Source organism: Ptiloglossa arizonensis, chromosome 5, assembly GCF_051014685.1.
Source record: "Ptiloglossa arizonensis isolate GNS036 chromosome 5, iyPtiAriz1_principal, whole genome shotgun sequence".
NCBI lineage: Eukaryota > Metazoa > Arthropoda > Insecta > Hymenoptera > Colletidae > Ptiloglossa > Ptiloglossa arizonensis.
Window position 1 is genome coordinate 4,268,747 of NC_135052.1, and position 27,319 is coordinate 4,296,065.

Below are 27,319 nucleotides of genomic sequence, written 5' to 3' on the forward strand. Positions count from 1 at the left end.
GGATGACCCGCGACGACGAATCGAGAGTTTCGGTCCGCTCGTCGCGGTTGTTTCGAATTTCTTTCGTACGATTGGCACACCAGCTCGCGAAGCTTTCCAAGCGGCGATCGATGGAAATTTGTTGATTTTTATCGCTGCCGGTTAGGCGATATCGTTCCGGTGCCGTGAATTAAATTTCGCAATACGGTGATCCGCGGCGCGTAACAACGCCAACGTTTAACGAAACGCGATCAATCCCTTCGATACTTCCTGTTTGCAGTTGTTCTTTTATTTTTCTTCTTTTTTTTTTTTTAATCTTTGTTACCTCGTGTTTCTCGTTTCGTCACGGGATGGTCTTCTGTTCCAGATCGGTCGAGGAGAGCGTGCCGCCCCGAATAATACCAAATGACGCTAGTTCTGTTATGGTTGTGCACCCTGCTCGCGTGGACCAGGGTGCACGCGATCTCCACCGCCTGGAGACCAGCGTTTCCAACACCCTCCAGCAGCGTTCTCCATCACGATGCTCCGGTTTACGCGACCGCGCCAGCTCAGTCCCTCTACGATCTCGAGAGCTCGTCTTTGCTGGGCCAGCATGATTCCGACCGGTGTGCCCTCTACAAGGTCTTGATGAACCAGCAGCTGTACTTCGAGGTATAGTTCCTCGGAACACGTACAACGATCTGATACTTTCCCTCGGAACGACTCGTCTCGACGAGTTCGTCGTGATTGAAGTTCATTCCTTTTACAAGTCGCGATGTTCGGAACGTTCGATTTCTGGGAAGAGATTCTGATCATTCGTGTGGACGATTATAGTAAATATTGATGTCACTTTGGGAATCTTTTGTTATTGTCACAGAGGATAGCGAGCATATTGCTTCGCGAGACGGTAGTTTGTTTTGAAACGAGAACCTTACCAAACACTAACGTACGCGCCAAAGTCGATTTTTCACGAGTTATGATGTCTAGAGTGTTGTTATATTTGAAAATAGAGACTGCTAAGTTTGGTAGACGTTTGAAGCAAATTTTGAAGTAAGTTTATAAATCGTTTGTTCTTGTCACAGAGTATAGCGAGCATATTGTTTCGCAAAATAATAGTTTGCTTTGAAACGATCTCGCCAAAGTCGATTTTTCACGAGTTATGATGTCTAGAGTGTTGTTATATTTGAAAATAGAGACTGCTAAGTTTGGTAGACGTTTGAAGCAAATTTTGAAGTAAGTTTATAAATCGTTTGTTCTTGTCACAGAGTATAGCGAGCACATTGCTTCGCGAGACGATAGTTTGCTTTGAAACGATCGCGTCAAAGTCGATTTTTCACTAGTTATGATATCTAGAGTGTTGTTATATTTGAAAATAGAGTCTAAGTTTGGTAGATCTAGAAGAAAACCTCGAAATAATTTTGTATATTGCTCGTTTCTGTCGTATAGAAGGGTATCGATGGTACTGTTCAAAGAAACGATAGTTCCCTTTGTAACAATTGTGCATACAGGGTCACGATAAAATTAGACAATCGAAGAGACACGTTTGCTTTAGAATGCAAATCTCGAGGTAAGGTGAATTATTGAGAATTCGTTCGGACTATAAGATAAAGTTTTAGACTTTTTATAGCTAGAAAATCGATGTACGGTCCATTTGTTCCGGTAACGCGATGAAAGAAACCTGCACTCGCTACGTGCATATTTTCCAGCTCGAGAAAAATGCCCCGATTTTACGATACCGGACTCTGATCTTCACGAACAACGAGCAACGAAAACGAACGCTCAGTGAAAGAAATACCAATTTAACGTCGGATTTCAACGTTGTTCTTTAATCGTGCTCAATTTAGATATGCTCGAAAAACTATTTTCCTCGATAAGATCTGTTGAATCGTACGCGAGATATCGTGCACATCGAGTGGAAAAACACGTAACCGAGAAGAAGTTATTCGAACTTTAAAGGGGGTCTCGGGCAGAACGAGTTCTCGCCGGTGCGCTGCCTCGTTTAAAGTGTCGTAACTATGTCGATTTTACATATGCAATGCGATGTTGCAAACAAATATACCGGACACTCGTTACGTTCTGAACGAGCTCAAAAGATTCGACGTTTTGAAAACCTCCGTCGACGAGTTTCGTATCTCTCCAGTTGGTTTCGAATTAAGCGATACCCTTGATCATTTAATCAAACGTTGAATAGATTATTTCCCGCGCGATAGAGATTTATTATCTCCGATCTATCAGAGACGCCCCAAGTATTTTAAATTTCCAGCGGACGGTTGAGATTTCACCGGAGCGGATTCTGAATTATAGACACGAACACACACACGCCCCGGTGTCGAGATCGGTCTCGATAGCTCGTTTTTGCTAGATGTTTGCTAGGTTTGTTCCTCTACGGTGTGGTGTCTCGGGCGATACTCGTGTTCGATAATTGTCCAAGTGTTTCGTATCGACGGAAACCGAGCTCTCTACTGTGTCCGTGGAAGCGAGAGTAGGTCGACGATCAACGGATAACGGGGTTCCGCGAGGAACGCCGCGCTTTTCGCTCGGGATGCGCTTCCTGCTTTGCTCGCGGTATTTCCTCGCTTCTTGCGTGCCGTGTACGAGCACGCGGCGTCACGCTCGAGAACACGCGCGATACGAGGCGAGGCGCCCGGTGTAAAATGACACGAATCGGCTCGCCGGGCGGGCGCCAAGCTGGCAACGAAAGCGAGAGAAAACGCGAACGACACGCGAGCGAGTCACTTCCTCCGCGTCGTTCGAACCAGATCGACCGACTTTGCTTTTTGATCAAGGTTAGAGGAAACGAAGAAGACATTCTCCGGGATGCATCGAAGCGCGGACGGACGATCTTATCGCATCGCGAGGAATGCACGGCCCACGTTCAAGTGCACGATGCTGTCGCGAAATCGCGGGATACGGATCGCTTTCTACCGCGGCGATCCTTCCTTTTCGAGAGGAGGATCCTTTCCTACGATTCGGGGGGAAGTACGCAGGATTTTTCAAACTGGGAACAATACACATTTCGCAAATTCGGTGTCGAATCGTTCCCAGTACGGTTCGAGCGGAACAAAATCTGGTATTATTAATTGGGAGTGATTGTAGAGGGATTTTAAAAAGTAGAAAAATAAAAGTTTGTCCGATTCTGTTGTCAAAAATTCGCTCGGTTTGATTGGAACAAAATCTGGTATTATTAATCGCGAGTAATTGTAGCAGGAATTTTAAGAAGTAGAAGAAATAAAAGTTGGTTCGATTCCGTTGTCAAAAATTCGCTCGGTTTGATTGGAACAAAATCTGGTATTATTAATCGCGAGTGATTGTAGAGGGGATTTTAAGAAGTAGAAAAATAAAAGTTTGTTCGATTCCGTTGTCAAAAATTCGCTCGATTCGAGTGGAAGAAACTCTGGCATTCTAAATCGTGAATAATTACAACGGGGATTTTAAGAAGTAGAAAAAATAAAAATTTGTCCAATTCTGTTGTCAAAAATTCGCTTGGTTTAATTGGAACAAAATCTGGTATTATTAATCGCGAGTGATTGTAGAGGGGATTTTAAGAAGTAGAAAAATAAAAGTTTGTTCGATTCTGTTGTCAAAAATTCGCTCGGTTTGATTGGAACAAAATCTGGTATTATTAATCGCGAGTAATTGTAGCAGGGATTTTAAGAAGTAGAAAAATAAAAGTTGGTCCAATTCTGTTGTCAAAAATTCGCTCGATTCGAGTGGAAGAAACTCTGGCATTCTGAATCGTGAATAATTAGAACGAGAATTTTAAGAAGCAGGAGAAATAAAAATTAGTCCGATTCCGTTGACCAAAAATTCGTAACACGGTTCAAGTATCTGGAACGCAGTCCGAAATTCTTAATCGTGAATAATCGCAGCAGCGAGGAATTTAAAAATTAGGAAGAATAAAAATTGATCGGATCCACTGTCAGGAATTGCCAGCACGGTTCAAGTGGAACAGAATCTTGTATTCTTAATTGTGAATAATCGTGGCGGGAGATTCGAGAATCGGAAAGAACAAAGATTGATCGGATTCGTTGGCAAACGTTTCCGGTTCAATCGGTGTGTCGAAGAAGGCATCGTGATGCTCGAGCGACGACCACGCTTCGGGTTCAATGGGGCGTGTATACTCCGCGTGTCGAGAGAATGCACCTGACGGTTAAACGATCGTATTTGTCGAGACACCCTTAAGTACGCTCTTGCTTCGTTCGTGCTACGTAACCGCTAATTAGCAATAAGTCGCGCGTATGCTCGGCTGCTTTTTGCACGATCGCTGTGGCGCGATCGTAGTCATTGTCGGAAGTATACTCTCGAGGAGCGGTTTGTACATTGGCACGTTCAATTGTGCAGCGAGAAAACGTACTTCGGTATCGTATTTCGAAGTACAGGAGTGTTCGGAGATTGGTCAGCGTTTTGAATTGGCAGCGTTGTCGTTGGACGAAGACAAAGAAAGAAATTGTACGAAACAAAGATAAATGCATCCTGCTTTTACTCGGAGGATACAGGAAGGGAGATTTTCCTCTCTTTCCGGTAGTTAATTGATTACGAAACGAAATTCTATCGCTACTTTCGAACGAACGGAGATAAATTCGAAGATTTCTTACGTACTATCCATTTTCCTCGTGCACGATGAATTATGAATAATTCGATGCAGAAATTGCATCGAGACGATATCTCAGAGATTGCACGCGGTCAACTGAACGTGTCCTATGACACGAGTGCTCGCGTTGAAAATAATAACGCGAACGACAGCGAGAATCGACCATTGTCTTTCGAAAATCAACGCCCCTTGAGAATCTCATCGAACGGGATCGCTCGTTCCGCGATTATCGATTCCTACGAGTGTCTTTGAGTATTCACCGGTGCTTTTTCCACGGTACGAACGATTTGGAATAATAAAATCATTGTTGCATCTTGAGACGTAAATCAAGGTAAAGTGAACGGTCGACCAGCGACGATTTCGATTGATACGAGACTCTTAATAGATGCTGTGTCACAATTATTGAATTAAAAACGATTAAAAACAAATTTACTCGAGTCGAAGAAATCAATTGGAGAATCGAATCAATTTGTACGCGGTAAATACTCGTCCAGAGCAGATCGTACGATTTTCGCCTTTAACCAAGAGTGTTACCAAAATTTGATAACCTAATTTTTTAATTTTCATCGATTCGACGACGTCTGTGTACCTGGTTTTCTCGCTTTGTGTCTTGGGGTCGTACCGGTTGACGAATCGTTAGCTTCGAAAGAACGTGATCAGTGGTGGGGATAGTTCCGTTGCTTGAATCCGGGGTAGCGATTGTTGCTCCGAAGCGGGAACTACCGCGTACGAGCAAGATCATGTTCGCTAGTACGGTGGTATCGACGATCTCGCGGCTAATAGGCATCGAAAGCGTAACGATTTACTCCCTAATGAGTCTAATATCGACTTACAACGATAATTATACCGTAGCGCTGTATTGCCATTCGATATGGCCGCGCAGTGTGACAAGTTATACATATATAACTCGTACGTATCAATTATCCTCGATACGAGCGTTCGAACGATAATTGAACAGATCACTGTACGAAAAATCGTTACGTCCGTGGCCCCTATCGACCGTTACGGACGTTGAACGCAAACAGACTCTCTTATTGAACTGCTCGTTGCCAAGGACCTGTTCCTCCACCCTTGTCTCGGGTCATGATCACGCGACCGACCGAGACCTAATGTAAACATAACTGTGTACTACTTACGGTCTAGCTCGCATCGTACCGCACGACGAAGTTTCAAATTGATGTCCATTCATCCGAAACTAATGGCAGAACTTGGTTTCCTCGTTAATTAATCGCCGGAAAGAGGGAAAGATTTCCTTTCTCGTTTTCGTCGAACGAAATTAGGGCACACCTACGACCGTATAGCTCGCTTCTACGTCCAACATCGGAGCCATTGTGCAAAAAACAAATATAATCTTCGCCTCTCGCTTTCTCTTTTTCCGTCTTTCTTCGGCGATATTTTATCGTCGTTTGGAATTTCGACATTTTTTGGCTAACGTGTTCAATGAAAGAAGATGCAACCGAGGTCATAAATTATTCTTACATTTAACCACGAGAGCATTGCACAAACAAACAAATACAATCTTCGTTTCCTGCTTGCTCTTTTTTCGTCTTTCTTCAGCAATGTCTTAACATTGTTTGAACATTTTTCGAAATCTTTTGGCTAACGTGTTCAATGCGAGAGGATGCACCCAAGATCATAAATTATTCTTACATTTAACCACGAGAGCATTGCGCAAACAAACAAGTACAATCTTCGTCTCTCACTTTCTTTTCCTTCATCTTTCTTCAGCGATATCTTAACGTCGTTTGAAAATTTTTCGAAATTTTTTGGCTACAGTGTTCAATGCGAGAGGATGCACCCAAGATCATAAATTATTCTTTCATCTAACCTCGAAGGCATTGCACAAACAAACAAATACAATCTTCGTCTCCTGCTTGCTCTTTTTTCGTCTTTCTTCAGCGATATCTTAACGTTGTTTGAAAATGTTTCGAAATTTTTTGGCTAACGTGTTCAATGCGAGAGGATGCAACCGAGGTCATAAATTATTCTTTCATCTAACCTCGAAGGCATTGCACAAACAAACAAATACAATCTTCGTTTCCTGCTTGCTCTTTTTTCGTCTTTCTTTAGCAATATCTTAACGTTGTTTGAAAATTTTTCGAAATCTTTTGGCTAACGTGTTCAATGCGAGAGGATGCACCCAAGATCATAAATTATTCTTACATTTAACCACGAGAGCATTGCACAAACAAACAAATACAATCTTCGTCTCCTGCTTGCTCTTTTTTCGTCTTTCTTCAGCGATATCTTAACGTTGTTTGAAAATGTTTCGAAATTTTTTGGCTACCGTGTTCAATGCGAGAGGATGCACCTGAGGCCATAAATTGCTTTTATATCTAACCTCGAGGGCATTGCGCAAACAAATAAATACAATCTTCGCCTTTCACTTTCTCTTTCTTCGTCTTTCTCTGGAGATACTTAATCCTTGTTAGAAAATGTTTTGATCGTGGTTATCGCATTTACTATGAAACCATGGTATAACGAACCGAACAAATGGATGTTTCGAACAATGTGCGATCTTGCTAAATATTAGTAAGTCGTACAGGATTCGAAAGATCCGGTCTATACTAGACAAATGATCTGGACTCATTGTCAATCGGATTGCGCATGTAACTGAAGTCTAACAATCGAAAGTCGAAGCGCGTACGCATTTATGGTTGTACGGACAAGTTTTTTCAAAGCGTGCTATTGTACGAAGAAAGAAAGATTGGTCGGGGGCTATAGAGAATGTGGTATCATGTGGTACCATGACTAAGAAGAACGTGGATGGCGTCGAGTACTTTTTGCACGGTTAATGACTTTACGAAGGCTGACTGAAACCTGCGATCGATCGCGATTCACAATACTTTTCAGGACGAATCTTTCTTTCTCCGAACAATATGCACAGATGGTGCTGATCGTGTTTCGATCTTCGATCGATACAACCAGCCTCGCGATAATTTAATGTTAAAATGTTTCATAGACACTCGAATGCTACGAATAAGCTCCGAATATTCGAAATTTGAATACCGATATTCGAATCGAGTGTTCGAATATTCGAAATTTGAATACCGATATTCGAATCGAGTGTTGGAATATTAAATGTTATTAAAACTCAAAGAGGTAACAACGAATTCAAGGATAATAATTTATAGTCCACGTTGCACCATCCAAGTACTAGAAACACCAGATATTCGATCGCTGCACAAAATATTCGAGTATTGGAATATTTCACCGAATAATTCAACCATCGAAGTGTTCGATTATTCGAGTATTACGAATCACTAAAATATTCGAGTACTGGAGTATTCGAATTATATACATCAAGTACCGAATACTTCAATCATCGAAGTGTTCGACTATTCAAATATTACAAATCACTAAAAGTACTGGAGTATTCGAATTATATACATCAAGTACCGAATAATTCAACCATCGAAGCGTTCGACTATTCGAGTATTACGAATTACTAAAATATTCGAGTACTGAGTATTTGAATTATATACATCAAGTACCGAATACATCAATCATCGAAGCGTTTGACCATTTGAATATTACGAATTACCAGATAATTCATCGATGTACCAAACATTCGAGTATTTGAGTTTTCGAATTACATTGGAGTATTTGAGTTTTCGAATTACGTTCGAGTATTTGAGTTTTCGAATTACGTTCGAGTATTTGAGTTTTCGAATTACGTTCGAGTATTTGAGTTTTCGAATTACGTTCGAGTATTTGAGTTTTCGAATTACGTTCGAGTATTTGAGTATTCGAATTACATTCGAGTATTTGAGTTTTCGAATTAACTTCGAGTATTGATTTTTCGAATTACGTTCGAGTATTTGAGTTTACGAATTAAGTTCGAGTATTTGAGTTTTCGAATTAAGTTCGAGTATTGATTTTTCGAATTCCGTTCACCGAATAATTCAACCACAAAAGTACTCGACCGTTCCGATGCAGAGTTCGATAAACGGTCTCTACACTTATCGGAACGTGCTCGTTTAACGCGCACGATGCATCCGTGCGATCGTTCCTCGAACGTTGTTTCTCTGGAACGCTAGTGGGAATCGAGCTTTGTCTCGCATTACCGGCGACGATTTCGCCCACACGGGTGACAATGTGGAGCGATTCCAGCCATCGAACGATTTCTCGTAGCTTTCGCGATACCCCGTGTTGCGTAACGCGGGTGCGTAACAACCACCGAGTAGGAAATTATGGCAAAGACCTTGTTCCAGTGAAATTGGTAAACCGCGCGAAAGATCGAGCCTCGTTCGTGCGTGGACACGATCGCTGCGTGAAACTCGAACGTTGCGCAACGAGTCTGGAAGACGGAAACTACTCTTCCGAAATGGGAATCGATTAAGTCGTCCGGTTTCTTGCTCGCGGCTGTGTAACATCCGATCGTTTATCCGCCTGACGAATTCTTTTGCTATGTTCCCGCATAATTCGAGAGTAATTAATTTCGAGCCGATCGACGGGACGAAAAATAAACATCGAAGTAGCTACTGGAAATTTTCTCTAAACGAGAAAAATCGTTTAGATTAATATCGATATTCGATTACTGATTTTTACAAACTCTTATTGCGTGAAAATGTACAAACGAAACTACAAATTTCACTGAAATTTACCACAAAAATGTTCATTCGTGTACAAGTTACGGGCAATCGCGCGGGTCAGTCTTCTCCGGGAAACAGGAAGGTAACGATCAAATCGATCGAAGTGAAAGAGAAGTTTTATTTTATTTCGGAAAATTGTTCGCCTAATGATTACAAGAATACAAACACGAAAAATCCAACGATCGACTTTAAAGCGATACAAAGAGAATAAAAAGTAATCGACACTGACGCGGATTGGAAAACTCTTTTTTTGTTCTTTTAAACGAATCGCTCTTTACTTTCTTCGTCGATCTAAACGGTAGAGCTCCACGCGATCGAAGCCATAACTTCCGTACGAATTAAAATATCGTAATAAAATTGAGCAGACTGGACCGGGTAAAATATAAACGTTCGATAGAAATTACATAGCGGAGTTTTGAAAAGATTGTCTACGAACCACCTTCCTTATTTGTCGGTTTATCGGATGTAAACGATTAGTCGAAACACGTTCGTGAAATCCTAAAACCGGGGCTAGAATTATTCATTCTCTACCGAGACTGAGACAGGGAGAGCGATCACCTGGCGGAAACCGGAAAGAAGGTAGCGCGCGTGCAGCTGTAAAAGGAGCTCGAGGCGCCAGCGAGTTGTCGGTTTGCACGGCACGGCCATTTTTGTATCGAGACCCGCTCCGACGATCGCGGAAAGAATTACGCGCGAAACTCGACGCGTGCGCGTAATCGGAGCAGACCGTGTCTGGGAGATCGGTAATCGATGTTGTTGTTAAATTAACGTCGATGGGAAACTAGAGATCGACGTGGAGTACCGTCGAGCGTAATTTCCGTTGTTTTTTGTTCCCGGTCGCAGTACGTCCAATACAAGATCGATCTACCGGACATGAAGGAGTTCACGCTGTGCTCGTGGACCAAATTCAACAATCACACGAACGACCATCCTCTGTTTTCGTACGCAGGTGAGATCACGGTTGCCGTGGCTGTTCCTTTTTCCTTTCACCTCTTCCTCACTTTTTTTATTCTACCCCGTGTACGGGTGAACGGGATACGAGAAAGCGAAAGTTCGCCGGGCTTTTCGATCCGTGCGATTCATCGCGCGGGACCGTATCGAAAACGAAAACCCTTCCCCGGCTCGGTTTCACGAATCGCGCGTCTCCGTTTCGCAATCGCGCGCGTCCCTCGAGACCATAGGTGCGAAACGCAAGCGTTTCGCCATTGAGTCGATCGATGGTGGGAGAAGTCCCTGTGCTCGATTAATTTTATTATTGATTTTCTATCTTTTCAGAATTATCCTCGTAGATATGTGTATACGTGTTTCATTAATTTTATTATTGATTTTGTATCTTTTGAGAATTATCCTCGCAGAAACGTGTTTCATTAATTTTACTATTGATTTTGTATCTTTTGAGAATTATCCTCGTAGAAATTTGTATACGTGTTTCATTAATTTTAATATTGATTTTGTATCTTTTGAGAATTATCCTCATAGAAATGTGTGTACGTGTTTCATTAATTTTACTATTGATTTTATATCTTTTGAGAATTATGCTCGCAGAGATATGTATACGTATTCTACTGATTTTACTATTGATTTTATATCTTTGGAGAATTATGCTCGCAAAAATGTGTATACGTGTTTCATTAAGTTTATTATTGATTTTGTATCTTTTGAAAATTTTGCTTGCAGAAATATGTATACGTATTCTACTGATTTTACTACTGATTTTACTATTGATTTTATATCTTTGGAGAATTATGCTCGTAGAAATGTGTATACGTGTTCGATTGATTTTACTATTGATTTTATATCTTTTCAGAATTATGCAAAAATATGGATACACAGAAATACGTATATACATACGTTGAGATACGTGTACGTATATACGCACCTGCGTATATCGAAATTAAATAACGATTCACCAAATTGTCCACAGAAGTTGAGAGTTTGTGTATTTGTTACTCGCTTTAACTCTAGCATCCGAATGAACGTCGTCGCTCGCGATCGAGTATACTCGGGCGTAACATTTGAAGGTTAAATATTGCTACGAGCTCAATTAACGCGTTTGCAGTTTACTCGAGCATGCCCAAAAATTTATCGATTTACAAAGCAACGAATATTTTACATTCTTTGTTAATTTTGGAAGAATATTCCTATCTTGTGGTTTTTACATTTCTTCTCGAATAGTGACTTCTCCTATTTTTTGGTTAATTCGATAGATTCTTCGCTTCGAAGTAAAAATGTAATTATGGTAAAAGATTGTTCGAGGATTATAAAATACGGGTTAACGAACGCGTTAGAAACCAAGCGTTGGTTCGATAATCTCGAAAATAACTCCCCGAAAGGAAGATCACGATATTCTCTGGATAACTGAAGCGATTTTTCCTCGTGTAATTGAAACGCAAACATCTCTCACCGACGTTTGCACTTTAACCGGAGTAATCGAATCACGAGCACGTCGCGAGCATAAATTTACTTCGAAATTCGATGGAACGATCTCCGCGACGGATATTCTTCCGTGAACCGTGCGTGTTCGGAGTTCGGTTCTCTTTCACTTTTTTTTTTTTCTCCATACTTACGGGTAAATTATTTCCAACGACACTGCTACGAGAAACTACACCGCGCACCGACGAATTAAATTATTCGCGACCAAATTATGGAAACATGAAATATCGCGTCGAGAAACGAGCGCGATGCTCACTTACGATTGGAACAAAGTAAACGATTAAACTCACGCCAAGCTATTTACTTTCTTTTTTAAACCGGAGATGTGTTTCCAAGATAATCTACCATAGCTGCTAACATAAATAGTTTCGTTGTTACGTTACGATAACGTTCCACAGCCGGTACTTTCGACGTCTAGTATGGAAAAAAAAAAATTGTGTTTCGCGACGAGCGATCACACGGTCGAGTAAAAATTCACCTTCGGATCGTTTCTTCATTTTTTCGCATTACCTCGCGAGTGCTCGTTAAAAGCTACAACTTTTCTACATTCGTTGTTCTTTCCATCTCTGTTCCTCGTTCAGACGTCGAATCGAATAGGTATTTCGTTTACTCCATCGAGGATAGTTTGCACCCCTCGAGGGTAAACATCGTCCGATAAAGAAACTAAACAAACGCGCGTTCAATATTTACGAATGGTTCGTCGCGCGTGTATACCGACTTTCGTGAAACTGGAAGATCATCGATCGATCGACGCGTCCCTCGTTAGTAGCGGCAGAGTTAACAGAGTCCTGTGTTCCGTTCGAATCGGGTCATGGGGCATGTTCAATCATTCGGTGGATCGCGTGTTGCGCATCCCTGGCTCGTAACCACCTAGTAATTTCGCGCAAACAATTTATAATGTATTCGAAATTTTCAACGATCGCGTAATCGTACGAACGTTTGGATTTCCACGGAATGCGAGTTTCGCGAGCGAACAAACCGATGAATATCGTGACGCAATCCCGTTAATTCGTTTCGAATACAACAAGCAACCACCACTCCTCCGGCAACGCCTCCGCAACGCTCCGGCTGGATACTCGGCCCGATTTCTCGGTTAATTTTTTTCACGTTCGATTTCAAGTCGGCGACCAACCGCGAGGGATACTCTCTTGGGTGGCCAACACTGCCAGAAGTTCCTACTACATGATGAACATCGACGGCCACAACTTGTACAGATTGAATTATCCGCTGCGATTGAACAAGTGGTATCACTCCTGCCAAAGCTGGAACGGCCGTACCGGGGAGTGGCAGATCTGGGTCAACGACGAGCGCGTAGGTCGCGGGTTCAACAACAGGGTAAGCGCGCACCACCGATCTCCACTATTCGCCTTAATCCTTCGGTTACAAGCACTCGGTGTATCGGTGCACTCTACGCGATGAACGCTTGCACGCGTCTCGATGAATGCGATCAATTTCGGGAAGATCGGGCCACGAAACGTCGCGTTCAAGACCAACGGGAGTCTTACGGAGTTTACTCGGGTTTTATGGAATTAGCTCTGGAATATCGTTTTCGAAACTTTTAACGAAGAATTTGCAAAAAATACCAAGTCGACTATTTTTCACGGATTACGGTACCGTCGTAGTGCCTCGAAACCTTGAGTAGAGATGGGTTGGATTTGGGTCTCTCGAGCCAACGTTATTCGTATTTATCACTCGAATATCGTTTTCGAAACTTGCAAAAAATACAAAGTCGACTATTTTTTACGGAGCATGATACCATCGTAGTGCCTCGAAACCTTGAGTAGAGATGGGTTGAGTCTCTCGAGCCAACGTTGTTCGTATTTATCCCTCGAATATCGTTTTCGAAATTTTTAACGCCGAGTTTGCAAAAAATACAAAGTCGACTATTTTTTACGGAGCATGATATTATTATCGTATCTCGAAATCTTGAGTAGAGATGGGTTGGGTCTCTCGAGCCAACGTTGTTCGTATTTCTCCCTCGAATATCGTTTCCGAAACTTTCAACGCCGAATTTGCAAAAAGTACGAACGAAATCAATTATTTTTCACGGAAAACGATACTACTGAGTACTCGAGTACGTCTGGGTTAGGTCCGATCTGGACCGAGTCGATAAAATTTTTTGGAAAATACGAACGAAATCGACTATTTTTCGCGAAGCACGATACCATCGCAGTGCCTCGAAACCTTGAGTGGATCTGGGTCGGGTTTCACGAGCCCACGTTATTCGTATTTATTTTTCGAAAATCGTTTTAGAAACTTTGAACGCTCCAAATTTCGAGTAAACGTAAACGAGATCGATTACATTTCACGCGAACACGATACTATCGCAACCCTTTGAAATCTCGTGTAGGTCTGGGTTAGATTCCTCGAGTGTAACCACGTTCAATAGAATTCTCTCCGGAATATTATTTTAGAAACTTTCGAAATGTTTCGAAAACGCGAACGAAATCGATTACGTTTCACGGAGGCACGATATTATCGCGATCACCCGAAACCTTGAGCAGATCCCAGTTAGATTTCACGAGTCCACTTACGTCGCTATAATCATCTTTCGAACATTCTATGGGAAACTTACTATTAGTAGATTCATCCGCCCAAGTATTTTAGAAAATACAAACAAAATGGATCATTTACCACGGGATACCATACCGTAACAACCCCCTTAACACCCAAGTGATATTCTAATCCAATATCTCACAAGTTCGATCTTTCTTTCCTCCTACGATACATTGTATCCCATTACTCGGTATATCTGTTCATTTCGATCGAAATTAAGAGCAAAAAATATCGTACAGGAAAGGTGGTTTTCGCCGAGCGAACGTCCGCTCGAAAATTTCACTTTCGGTGAAGGTTACGCGAATCGGTGAAATTTTCATTCGAATCTCGCGATTATCGTCCGAAAATCGCAGTTTCTCGAGGTTCGTGCAATCTCAGTCGATTGATTTCGGTGATCGAGTATTTCGTTCGCGAGACGAGGATAATTTCCATCCCCCTAGGTCTTGACTCGGTTTAACCTTTTGGACTCGAAAAGAGATCCTCGGTCGCCATGTAATTCACTCTACTATTTTCGATCCGGGAAAATTTGGTGGTTTGGAGTTCAAATTGGAATTGAAATATTACGTTCCTGTAGAGCGTAAATGCATGTACGCGAAGTATATAAAAATGTTCCTGTTGTAAAGTTCAAATTATATGTAGTTTATTATAATACGCAGGGATCTCGCGTATCCAGTAGTATAGTTTTCGTATACACACGAGAATACAAATTCCGAAGAAACAAGTGTAAAAATTAATATGCCTTGACGTGAACGACGAGTGTCGTGTGGTCTTCGTGACTCTCGACTTGGAACTAGAAAAAAGCCAAAAGAAAAATAGCCAAACGGTTGACGACCCTTCCATCGCTATCGCTATCATCGACCATTCGCTATCGACATCCGGCACTCTTGGAATCATTGTTGCATTCGTTCCAACAGTTCGATTCCAGATTCATTTTACGACTCGAAGGATTGTCTCGAGGCTTCGGTTTCTGGTAGCAGAGAAACCTCGAGTGGGAAGGGTTGAACGCGTGGTAGCCGAAATCTCGTTTGTTCGAATGGAAGAAATCATCGAGCAGGTTCGCCGCGGTGCTCGCGTTCTCCGTGTCGGTGGTGACCGTGAAAGTGCAACGCAGTCCGCGATCGTTTCGCGGAAAATGAAAAGGTGGGCGTATAAGAGCGACGCGAAAGGAACGTGCACGGTTTTTCGCATCGTACGTACCGAGCTCCCTCTCGCGGCGACGTTCTCTCGGGGAAAGATCACGGGGTCGCGTGTCCCCCACCAATCGCGTTCGTGTTTCGCGGGCGGCGGTGGTGGGGGATGAGAGCTTCTCGTTGGTGGAAACTCGAATTCCCGCCAGGACTTCCGCGGCACGAGAACAGAAAACGACGCTTTCTCGTCGCTGCGTTACGATCGCGGGACACCACGCGCCGCGCATCATCGTCCCCGATCGACCAATGCCAGGGTCCCGGATATATAGTATTCGCGGGTTACCGCAGAGTTCTCGAAAGTCGGCCGTTATATATACACGCGTATGGGCATCGCGACACGCGCCAAAACGAGTAGAAAGTCGATCTTTGGGAACGACCGCGACGACCACGTCCGCTCCGAGGCGGATTCCACGCTCGACGCATTTCTCCGCGATGCTAGAACGAGCCCCTCCCCGTTTCTCCGCTTGTTGCGTAAGAGCGCGTGTCTCGTTGCCCGAGCGATGCAAATCGCGCGTGGAATTCTCTCGTCGCGGATCTGCGGCCGGCTTTACCTTACTCTCGCGAAAGTCGCTTCTTCGTCGATAATCGACGCGATCGGTTCCACCTGTACCGTGAAATCGGTCGCGTTTTCTCGTGGTTTTCTCGAATCGCGTACTTCGAAAGGGATCGACGGGGATTACGGGAAATCGACCCGTTCGAGAACGAACGGGATCGTTCCGTCTACCGTTATTGGTTTCGGTGGTTATCGAAAAAAAAAAAAAAAAAAATACACGTGGAATCACGACGATCGCGAACCACCGGTGACTGTACGCGTCGAGGCGATAAACGGATGAACGTAATCGAAGCTGAGAGAACGCACGGCGAACGGAGAGTTTTATTTCGGGACATTCGCGACGGACGGAATCGATTCGACGCGACGAACAACGGAAATATCTACGAACGAATGGAACATGCGACGATGAAACGCGGTTAGAGCATTCTGTCCGATCGGTTACCGAGAATTTCACCGAGAAACGTAACACGTGACGGGGTACTCATTGCCGATACGGAGAACGCGATAAGTACCCGGGGACACCGTCTCGCGGTGGATGAAATTGTTTCGGGGAATAACGGAAGTAACGGAAATACCTCCGAAAGAATCCAAAGAATGGAAACTAGATACTGGAAAAGTGTTTTGTTCGATCGGTTCCGAGGATTCGTTCGAAAAGCACATTTCCACAGGGGTACGTGTCGTCTATGGAGTTTATAAGACGAGTAAATTAAATAATGGAAATATTTTCGAACGTATTGAAAAACTAGAGTACATAGATACTATAAAAGCACTTTATTTAGTCGGTTTCGAGAATTTGTGCGAAAAGCACTCCTCCACAGGGGTACGTGTCGTTTGTGGAGTGTATAAGACGAGTAAATTAAATAATGGAATTTTTTTCGAACGGATTGAAAAACTAAGGACTAGATACTGTAAAAGCGTTTTGTTAGGTCAATTAGCGAAGATTCGTGCGAAAAGCACACCTCCACAGGGGTACGTGTCGTTTATGGAGTGTATAAGACGAGTAAATTAAATAATGGGAATATTTTCGAACGTATTGAAAAACTAGACTACATAGATACTATAAAAGCACTTTATTTAGTCGGTTTCGAGAATTTGTGCGAAAAGCACTCCTCCACAGGGGTACACGTCGTCTATGGAGTTTATAAGACGAGTAAAATTAAATAATGGAATTTTTTTCGAACGGATTGAAAAACTAGAGACTGTATAGATACTGTTTATAAAAGTGTTTTGTTGGGTCAATTTTGAAGATTCGTGCGAAAAAGACACCTCATAAAGGTGCGCGTCATTGATAAAGGAAACGCGACGAAGAACAAAAAGGGTACCGTGTCTCGTGACGGATACAATCTTTTCCATGCGACAAATGACCAAAATAACGAAAACACTTCCGAACGAATCGAAACGTTAAGGACTAAACCCTCGGAAAGAATTTTGTATCACCGATGAAGTTGCATCAAATTCCAGCAGCAAAAATAACCCAAGGGTAAACAGTATCGAATACCAGAATTCGAGATACTTTTATATTCCACGCTCGACGACTCGATAACAGGAGGAGAGACCGGTAGAATTATTCTTTTCTTGGTTCGTGACTGAAACTAAATGGTAGAGTGCCATCATCTGGCATAATCGAAGGTTATGTGCTCGAGATCGACGTTTCGTTGCTACCTTCTACGAAACTTCCCAAGTAAAAGCATTCGAATCGAGTATCTCGAATAATTATTAAACCACGTGTGAAATGTGTAACACTACACGTAGGGCTCGAGAACGCTACCTTCTACGAAACTTCCTAAGTAAAAGCATTCGAATCGAGCATCTCGAATAATTTCTAAACCATGTGTGAAATGTGTAACACTACACGTAGGGCTCGAGAACGCTACCTTCTACGAAACTTCCCAAGTAAAAGCATTCGAATCGAGCGTCTCGAATAATTTCTAAACCACGTGTGAAATGTGTAAAACTACACGTAGGGCTCGAGAACGTTGCAACGAAAAAGGTACCCTGTATCCGTGTTTCGAGTTCAACGAGTGCAAGGAAGCTGTTTCCTCGAATGTACCAAAGTGTGATTCTTGAGTCTGTATCGTTACTCGTCGATTCGTTTCGTTCGATCGGTTCGAGAAGATTTGTGCAAAAAAAAGGTATACACACCCCGTGGTTGCGGGTTAGATAGAGGGGACGAAGAACCCGAGAGGGGAAACGTGGAAAATCTACTCGAAAGCGATACGCGGGGGAGCGAGGGGGGAGAATCGACCCAATTTTTCTGCTCGGCGAAGAAACGAACGTTCGAACGTGAAACTAATTTAAATCCCTGCATATCGGCGGGTACACGTAAGCGTTAACAGCAGCTGCCCGCCGCGAACGATTAAATTCGCTCACGTTTGCTTTCGTCGTGTCAGCTGGTCGGGCACGTCATCAAAGGGGGTGGAGTGGCGATCACGGGACAGGAACAACGACAACTGGGTGGAGGCTTTTTGGAAGGCGATGGAGCACCTCAGGGTAAGCGTTCGATCGTTATCTCGACGCGGAGATGGGCAGAACATTTATCCGGTAACGAATTTCCAACGAATAAAATGAATAACTTTTTCGTTCGCGCGCGAAGATTATCGAAAAGATTCGACCGAGTTCGAACAAAGAAACTGTTTCCACGCAGCCTCGCGCTCGAAGCGAGCGATAAAAGAGACGCGACAAAGAAGGACGAACGAATTTTGATACGTTGCTCGTTGATACAGAATTTGCATCAGAAATGTTTCACGATGAGCGAATGAAAATTTAACGATACGATCGAACGAACGTCGCGAATCGATTTCCGTACGTTGCTTTTATTCGTTTTTTATTCGAACCGAATGTTGCCCATCCCGTTTACCACGCTTTGAAAATTCAGATATTTTTTTTTTTTTTTACCCATCTTGTTACCACTTCGAGCCAATCCCACTCGATGCACGTTCTTCGGAATCCTCTGCTTCGTTTCAGCGCGCTGTTATTTTTATTCTCCCCCATTTTCCATAATTCTCTCTTTCCGTATGCGTTTGTCGCGTTTGCGAGAAGACCGCGCTAAACGTTGCACGGTAATTGCAACGCAGCTTTGTAGATGGACCAAGTACCGACAAATATTTCGTTACTCGGTGTAATTTTTGTCCGTACCAATGACGATTAAGAACAACGAATAACGTTTTATCAAGACGAACTTCGTCCGATACGATTGATCGAATCGTCACGAGCGATCAACGATCGTACGTTTTAATCCTAGAACGATGAATCATTGCTTCCATTGAAATTTGTCCGGTACTAGCAACGGACACTCGACAAATACCGAATACGTGAAACGTTAAATTGGTATTTCAGCGATAGTTGCTAGAAAGGAATATTTTAGAAAGCGTTCTATCCTCTTTACGCGCGGAAAAGTCGCGTTGAAACCTAGTTACCTTTTCTCTGAAGAGAATATTTAATGAAACAAAAATCACCACGCAAGAAACGATTACGGAGATTTAATTTATGTAAGAATTTAAACTGTTCTTTAATCCAATTAGAAGTTTCGTTAAAACTGGCGCGCAACAATTCCGGTGGTCTCCTTGTTAGCAGCATTTAGGCGTCCGTCTTATCCTTAATCACTTGCACCGACATACTACGAACAAGTATCTACGTTGACATTTGTTTGCACCGGAGCTAAACACAATGCAACGAGTGTCAATTTGTGCCCACTTAGCCGTGGTTAAATAATTCAGTTTCCGTGCATTTAATATAATTATGTACGTTTAATTGTACGACCATCGGACGAAGAAATGAACTAAAGCTTCGAAGATGGCGTCAAGTGTGTCGTAAACTGTGAAAAGTCTTCACCTGCTTCGCGAGCGATTATTTGGAAATTGAACGCATCGTACAAAATATATACAAATATGTCGACGAGACGTTCGCGAAAATTATTCGACAGATTGGTCGGGAACGGTGTTCAGTTTACAACGTAGGTGAATCGGTTTCTCAAGTTTAGAGTTTTAATCGGTGAACTTTGATCTTTCGTTCTATCGTAGCCAATCTCTGATATTTTATTTCATTTTCCCTCCTTTTGTATCGTGTTCGCCACGTATTCCATTACGGTGGAATAAAGCTGGTGAATGGAATAAAATAACCATCGTTTTTCAGGATCCGGCGGTTATCTAGGGGAAGTGACGATGCTTCAACTGTACGGGGTCGCCCTGTCGGCTGGAAAGGCTCACAAAGATCACAAACACCATCATGCACACCATTACGAACACGATACCACCAACAACACGCCCAGACCGGTGCCTCGTCCGCCAGTGACACAACCTCCGCTACCGCAAAATCCTTATCTCACCGGGGGACAAATCAACCCACAGGTAAGACACATCGTGCATTCCGTTAATACGCGTATTCTACGTATTTCTAGTCACCTTTCTCCCGAGCTGCGGAATTTTATTATTCAAGGACGACTGAAACTGGTGGAGTGAATTCTGAAACGAGTGTAATAGGTTGCTCGATAAGTCTCGTCGTTCGATAAAACTTATTTAACGGTACTGTTTTCAATGTAGTACCGTTCGATAAATTTTATCGAACGACGAAACTTATCGAGCAACCTGGTACATTCGTTGCAATACGATTTCAATGTTTCGAGCTCCGGATGACCGGAAAACTAGATGTTCGTTAAAAAAATGTAACGTACGAAAAGGAATACCTTCGTCCTTATCTTCATTTTTGGAATTAACGACAATCTGCTGTCCATTGTAGATTTAATTCGACATCCAAGAATCGTTTACGATTCCATCGTTCAACCTCGAAGGGTATTACAATCACAAGAGTCTTTTAAAAGTTTCGTTCGAAGAGTTTAGAACTGTGGGGACATTTACAGTCCAAAGACGACTCGATATAGAAATCATTTTGACTTGGAAAGATCGCAGAGTAGGTTCGTACGATAGGCTGCATTCTAGACAGCACAAGCTGTGCGTTTCTAGACACACAATTATCATTTTATCGTCTTTTCTCTCGTACATACTAGGTTGGTCGATAAGCTTTGTCGTTTTCTCCATTGTAAAAAAAATACTACGACACCTCGACTTTGAACAACTGTAAATATACGAACGAGTGGACAGAGCTACACGAAACTTCACACGTGTTTATCAAACAGTGGTTCATCGAACAAAATAAAACAACGAACCTAATAACTCCATTTCTTATCGAACGACGAAACTTGTCGAGCAATCTATTAGAAGAACGATTTCTTGTTCGATCTTTTTACTTACCATGGAGTATTCAAAAGTATTCCCGCGAACGCAGCTCCGACATTAAAATAGAATTTATCGAGTTTCGTTGCATTGCGTTGACGGGTGGAAGGAATGGTTTATACGCAGCAACAACGATCGAAGTTGGCGCGGAAAATAACCGTTAATAGCGATCATAGGTAGTTTGCACGATTATTGCACGAACCTCGATTATAGCAGGAATTTTCAGGCCCGTTTTCCTGCGATAATTGAGGTTCTACCTCGTTTCAGACCGACAATGTACAGAACTAAACTTGCTCGTAGCGACCCCATTAATGAAATCTACTTTCTCACGTTCAATAACTTCGTTCAGAGAACGTTAACTTCGGGTTAATCCCGTGCATAAATGAAACGAATGAAATATATTCGTAATATCAGGAATGGAATACAATCCTTTAACGGTGTCCGGGGCGAATCGAGGGAAATTATTTAATAAATTACTCGGACGTTTCGGCTCGCGTTGAGAACCGTCTTCAAGAACAATTCGGTAACATTCTTTCGGGGCATTGTTCTTAATGAAGACTCTCAACGCGAGCCGAAACGTCCAAGTAATTTCTTAAATAATCTTGTCTGATTTGCTCTCAAGACCATTAACCCCTTAAACGACGGCGAACGAGTAACGAAAATTCAACTATGGCGCCGGGAAGAATTCCAGCGATTAAATCGTCGTACAGTGGTACTCGAGAACCATCGTTTTAAGTGTTTTCAAAATAGATCGCACAGAACGTGACGCCGTCACTGCGCGCGTTCATTTTCTACGCTGATTGTTATTTAATTTTTACGATTATTTACATTTGCGCGCGGAACACGGGTAAATGCAATTGGCCAGAGAATTAAGGCATCTAAATTAAGACTATTGGCCAGTCGAATTCGAAATAAAATGCAAATAGCTCTTATCCAATTTGGTGAACTTTCTTTTCACAATTTATAATATTCGCTACTCGTAGTTATGGCCAAAGTTAAGGAAATAAGTAAACGGCTTTCGAAATCTTTCCGTGTTATTACGAATAAAATAGAATCTTAGAATCTTGGTATCGTTATGTAAATCGTCGCGTTCTCGAGTCAACGAAATACGTAACTACCAGTTACAATATCGCTGTTTGTGCCGGCACGGAATAAAGCCAGCTGGTTAATAATAAATATATCCTTACGGGGATATTTTAAATCGAGGAAAATAATACGCGACGGAGATTTTTATTCCTAATCTTACGTAAATAAAATAATAATAGAATCTTACGTATATACTGTAAGTCGAGCAAAGTGATACGCGACTTTTATTTCCGATCTTACGAATATATTTTAAAATCGAGTAAAATAATACGCGACGGAATCTTTTATTCTTGATCTTACGAATATATCTTAAACCGAGCGAAATAATACGCGACGGAATCTTTTATTTCTAATTTTACGAATATATCTTAAATCGAGCGAAATAATACGCGACGGAATCTTTTATTTCCGATTTTACGAACTTATTTTAAATCGAGCGAAATAATACGCGACAGAATCTTTTATTTTTGATTTCACGAACATATTTTAAATAGAACAAAATAATACGCGGCAGAATTTTTTATTTCTGATTTTACAAATACATTTTAAATAGAACAAAATAATACGCGACAGAATCTTTTATTCCTGATCTTACGAATATATCTTAAATCGAGCGAAATAATACGCGACAGAATCCTTTATTCCTGATTTTACAAATACATTTTAAATAGAACAAAATAATACGCGACAGAATCTTTTATTCTTGATCTTACGAATATATTTAAAATCGAACGAAATAAAATAATAATAGAATCGTTTAATCGATCGATCGATAAGTTTTATCGTTCGATAAGAAATGGAGCTATTAGGTTCGTCGTTTGATTTTTCTGAATATAGTACTACTGTTTCGTGAACATATGTGAAATTTCGTGTAGCTCTGTCCACTCGTTCGTATATTTAGTTGTTCAAAGTTCAAATATCATAGTATTTTTCTACATTGGAAAAAACGACAAAAAACAACCTTGTATTTATCGAATACAATCTAACAACAATCTTACGAATTAAATTTAAATCGAGCGAAGCAATACGACCACTTAATTCGAAATAAGTAAATATCGGTAAATTTTACCAAGATCTTTCAAACACGGATGGCTGAGAGTCGGTCGATTTTCAGGTGAAACTGAACCCTGGATCGCCGCTACAGATCGTTCAGGGTGGAGTCACTCTGCGGCATCCTGGCGTGGTTCCCCGGAAGCCACCGCTACAGCCGCTTCCGCCCGTGAATCCCGACTCCATCTCGTCCGCGTTCCCCTTGCAATCTTCCCAATTCTTTGGCAACCTGCAGCCCGCCGCGGGCCTGCATCCGACGAATGGACTGAGCGGAGCGGGGCTGAATTTCGCGGACGGTCCGTATCGCAATCTTTTCAAGAGGGAGAAGGACTCGTCGAGCGATGGAACCACGAGCGGGGAATTGGACTCGAGCCTCGAGGTCTCGACGGTCTCGGAGAAATCGACGAAGAAGAGAGAAACGGAACAAGTTACAGAGGGTGAACGTTCGGACGACAAGGTGAGCGGACACGTCGAAAGAAACGGAAATTCGCTCGCGTGCGCCTCGATAATCTCGAACTTTATTACGGTGCAATTATGGGGGGATATCGCCCTGACGAGTCGTACAAATCAATTTTTTCTTTTTTTTCTTTTCATTTTCTTAAAGTTCGAAGTGCGTGGAACGTTATGTAAAAAAGATATTTTGATATTTTGATATTTTGATATTTTGATATTTTGATATTTTGATATTTTGATATTTTGATATTTTGATATTTTGATATTTTGATATTTTGATATTTTGATATTTTGATATTATGAACATTTAGCGAAGTTGCAGTTTTAGTTTCTCTAAAAACTATGCTGTTCAATCTGGTTCCGAAATCTACGAAACTACATATCCGATTTAATTGACATTTTATAGAGATATTCTGATTAGAATATTACACAATGTAGCGTAAGATTCTTTTAATATGTTAATTATTTAATCTTTTACAAACGTTTAAAGTCGTTTCTTGGATCAAAATTATTCATTTTTCTTCAAACTATGTTCTTCAATCTGGTTCCGAAATCTACGAAACTACATATCCGATTTAATTGACATTTTATAGAGATATTCTGGTTAGAATATTACACAATGTAGCGTAAGATTCTTTTAATACGTTAATTATTTAATCTTTTACAAACGTTTAAAGTCGTTTCTTGGATCAAAATTATTCATTTTTCTTCAAACTATGTTCTTCAATCTGGTTCCGAAATCTACGAAACTACATATCCGATTTACTTGACATTTTATAGAGATATTCTGCTTAGAGTATTACACAATGTAGAGTAAGATTCTTTTTATATGTTAATTGTTTAATTTTTTACAAACGTTTAAAGTCGTTTCTTGGATAAAAATGATTCTTTTTTCTTCAAACTTCAACCGTTTCTACAATTATTAAAATTTTCGAAAAATCGCACGCTACATGTTGGATAACAGTCTGCAGTCTACGAATGGACAAAATTTGTTTATTTCAAACCTCCCAGTTCTCGTCAACTGTGACGGCCAACAAACAACGTTTCACCAGAAGGGGTTCTGGGTACAGCGAATAACTGCGTAATTTTCTACGATTTTTACTTTCTCAAAATTGTGAAACGAAGCTGAAAGTCATATTTGTGTACTTTGAAAGAGACTACATTTTTCAATTGGTAACTACCAGGGAAAAAAATTCGGAAAATTTATCCATTTTTCCACGTCTCGGAATGGTCTTTCACCTTGATCGGAACGAGGGGTTTTCGAAGATCCCTTGAATCGCCTATAATTATTTATCGTCGTCGAAACAACGTAATCTGGCGCTCTCGAAGAGGGAACGACCCTACGAACGTGACGCGTTAACGGTTAACCGATTTCTAGAAATTTCAGAACGTCACCGAGAAGGGAAAGCGGACATTTTCTCTGTTTTCTAACTCAGTCATAGATAACTCGTCGATTCCACGAGGAAATGCATTCGTCGCAAACGCGATTCACTCCCACCGCGAGGAAACTTACCTGTCAGACAATAGAAACGTTCTTGTAACGCAAATTCGCGCTGTCTGGATACTGTTCGAGGAGAATCGAGTCAGAGAGAGAGAGAGAGAGAGAGAGAGAGAGAGAGAGAACACATCGAGACTCGATTAAAATTCGGTATCTCGAGAGAAAGGGTGTTAACGTAACACACAAATTCGCACTGTCTGAGTAGAATTTGAGGAGAATCGAGAGAGAACGCGTTGAAACTCAATTAGAACTCGGAAAGAACGCGTCAGAACTCGGCTTGAGCTTCCTTGCGATATCGCAAAGGCGTTGCACATATCGAACGTTTCCCCTAACTCGAGCATTTACGGTATCTTCGTTCCATTCGACAGTACGACAAAAAGACAAAGGAGAAGATAGTTTCGTTTCGAGGGAAAGAATATTAATGTATCTTTTTCGAGGTATATTTTTCATATTCCAAGAACATGGGTATTTTCATAAATTACTCGTGAATTTTCATAATTTTAATCGCGTACGATACGATCTTCGAGTGATCTTACAACAAATATCGTTTGAAGGTTAAAATATTCTATGTTATTAAATTTGTTCTCTCACGAGCCAAACGATTGTACCAGATCGTACACAATCGTTAGATCAGAACACGAAAGCTTGCGATACACGGGTACTTGAAAATTTCTAAAACATCAAAGTCGGGTCAGGTAGTAGTTAAATTGAGTCGGTAACACTAAAATCTATAATATTCCGGTGTAACGACAAACTTTTGGGATTCGAACCCGAGAAAAATACCAGACGCGACGTGTTGCTCCATTTTGTAAAATATCGAGGACCTTGAAAAAAGGCGCGATTATCAGAATATTTGTACCTTCGAAACGAACGATCTTTTCCTTGAACTTTTCCCTTTATTCTGGAAAGGATAAGAGATATTGCACTTTATAAAGGTGCAATTATTAGAATATTCGTCCCTTAAAAACGAACGATCTTTTCCTTGAACTTTTCCCTTTATTCTGGAAAGGATAAGAGATATTGCACTTTATAAAAGGTGCAATTTTGAGAATATTTGTCCCTTCGAAACGAACGATCTTTTCCTTGAACTTTTTCCTCTACTCTAGAAAAGATAAGATATTGCACTTTATAAAAGGTGCAATTGTCAGAATATTTGTCCCTTCAAAATATACGATCTTTCGATCTTTTTCTTGAACTATTCCCTCTTCTTTGGAAAAGATAAGATATTGCACTTTATAAAAGGTGCAATTATCAGAATATTTCTCCCTTTGAAACAAACGATCTTTTCCTCGAACTTTTCCCTCTACTCTGTAAAAGATAAGAGACATTACGTAATGCAAACTCTTCTTTAAAAGACACGACGTAACCCGCTCGCTAACCAAGAGAGATCAAGTTGCCGTAACACGCGTTAGAAAATCTTCCGCTCGTATCTGCTAGCGAAGGGCTCGAGCTTCGTTGTGCAACGAGTGCAACGTACCGATCTCACTAATCCTGATCCTAATTTGTTCAAAGTACGAGGTGCTTCGTAGAAAAGTTCGACCCGATGCTCTCTTCGAAAGTTAATATCAAGGAACACGAACACGTTTTACCGGATTTACTGGAAAAAATGAAAATAATAGACAAAATACGATAACGAATTAATTGTAACGATTCCCTGTTGTCGATAACCGCGTAACCACGTAAAATTTCAAAAGAAAAGTCTCTCGTCGGTGAACGATACTCCGATTCTAACGAACAGCTGTGTTTTCAGGTAACGTTCGTACCGGAGACGAAACTCGAGGACTCGGAGGAGAAGAAACTCGAGAAACGAGAATCGGAGAAGAAGAAGAGAGGATTGGTGCAGCTGGGCGACGGACTGATCGTGGACGACGCGTATCTCTCTCAAGGTCTCGACGACGAGTACTTCTCGGGATTGGCGAACTTCGGTCTCCAATTGCCCAAGTACGAGAACAAGGACGACGAAAGGGAACCAGCGGAGGCCGAGGTCAGGATGATAATGGACGTGTGCGACGGATGCGCCGATGAACCGTTCACGAAGGCGTTGATCATGGCATGGAGATCGGTCCCGAAGAAACTGTACTCGGGTGCTCTCCATCTACCAGCCGCGCAGGCGTGCAAAGCGTTCTAACAA

General features: G+C 41.7%; 2 protein-coding genes across 20 annotated transcripts in view; one reads left to right on the top strand and one right to left on the bottom strand.

Moving 5' to 3' along the window:
* Nucleotides 1-27,319, bottom strand: part of LOC143146994 (uncharacterized) — a 284,039-nt gene that overhangs the window by 95,664 nt on the left and 161,056 nt on the right. The gene's annotated exons all lie outside the window — the stretch shown is intronic.
* Nucleotides 348-27,316, top strand: B6 (pentraxin-related protein b6). The gene is made up of 7 exons (XM_076311806.1): nucleotides 348-630; nucleotides 9,988-10,093; nucleotides 12,698-12,912; nucleotides 18,264-18,363; nucleotides 20,005-20,219; nucleotides 23,302-23,694; nucleotides 26,939-27,316. The coding sequence occupies exons 1-7, from the start codon at nucleotides 385-387 to the stop codon at nucleotides 27,314-27,316; spliced, it is 1,653 nt and encodes a 550-aa protein (XP_076167921.1). The 5' UTR covers nucleotides 348-384.

What these genes read in the sequence shown, in the direction of transcription:
- B6 (XM_076311806.1), top strand. Translation starts at nt 385, where the DNA reads ATGACGCTAGTTCTGTTATGGTTGTGCACCCTGCTCGCGTGGACCAGG. An exon ending in TCCTCTGTTTTCGTACGCAG is followed by an intron (nt 10,094 to 12,697) that starts GTGAGATCACGG and finishes TTCGATTTCAAG; the next exon opens with TCGGCGACCAACCGCGAGGG. An exon ending in GTCGCGGGTTCAACAACAGG is followed by an intron (nt 12,913 to 18,263) that starts GTAAGCGCGCAC and finishes TCGTCGTGTCAG; the next exon opens with CTGGTCGGGCACGTCATCAA.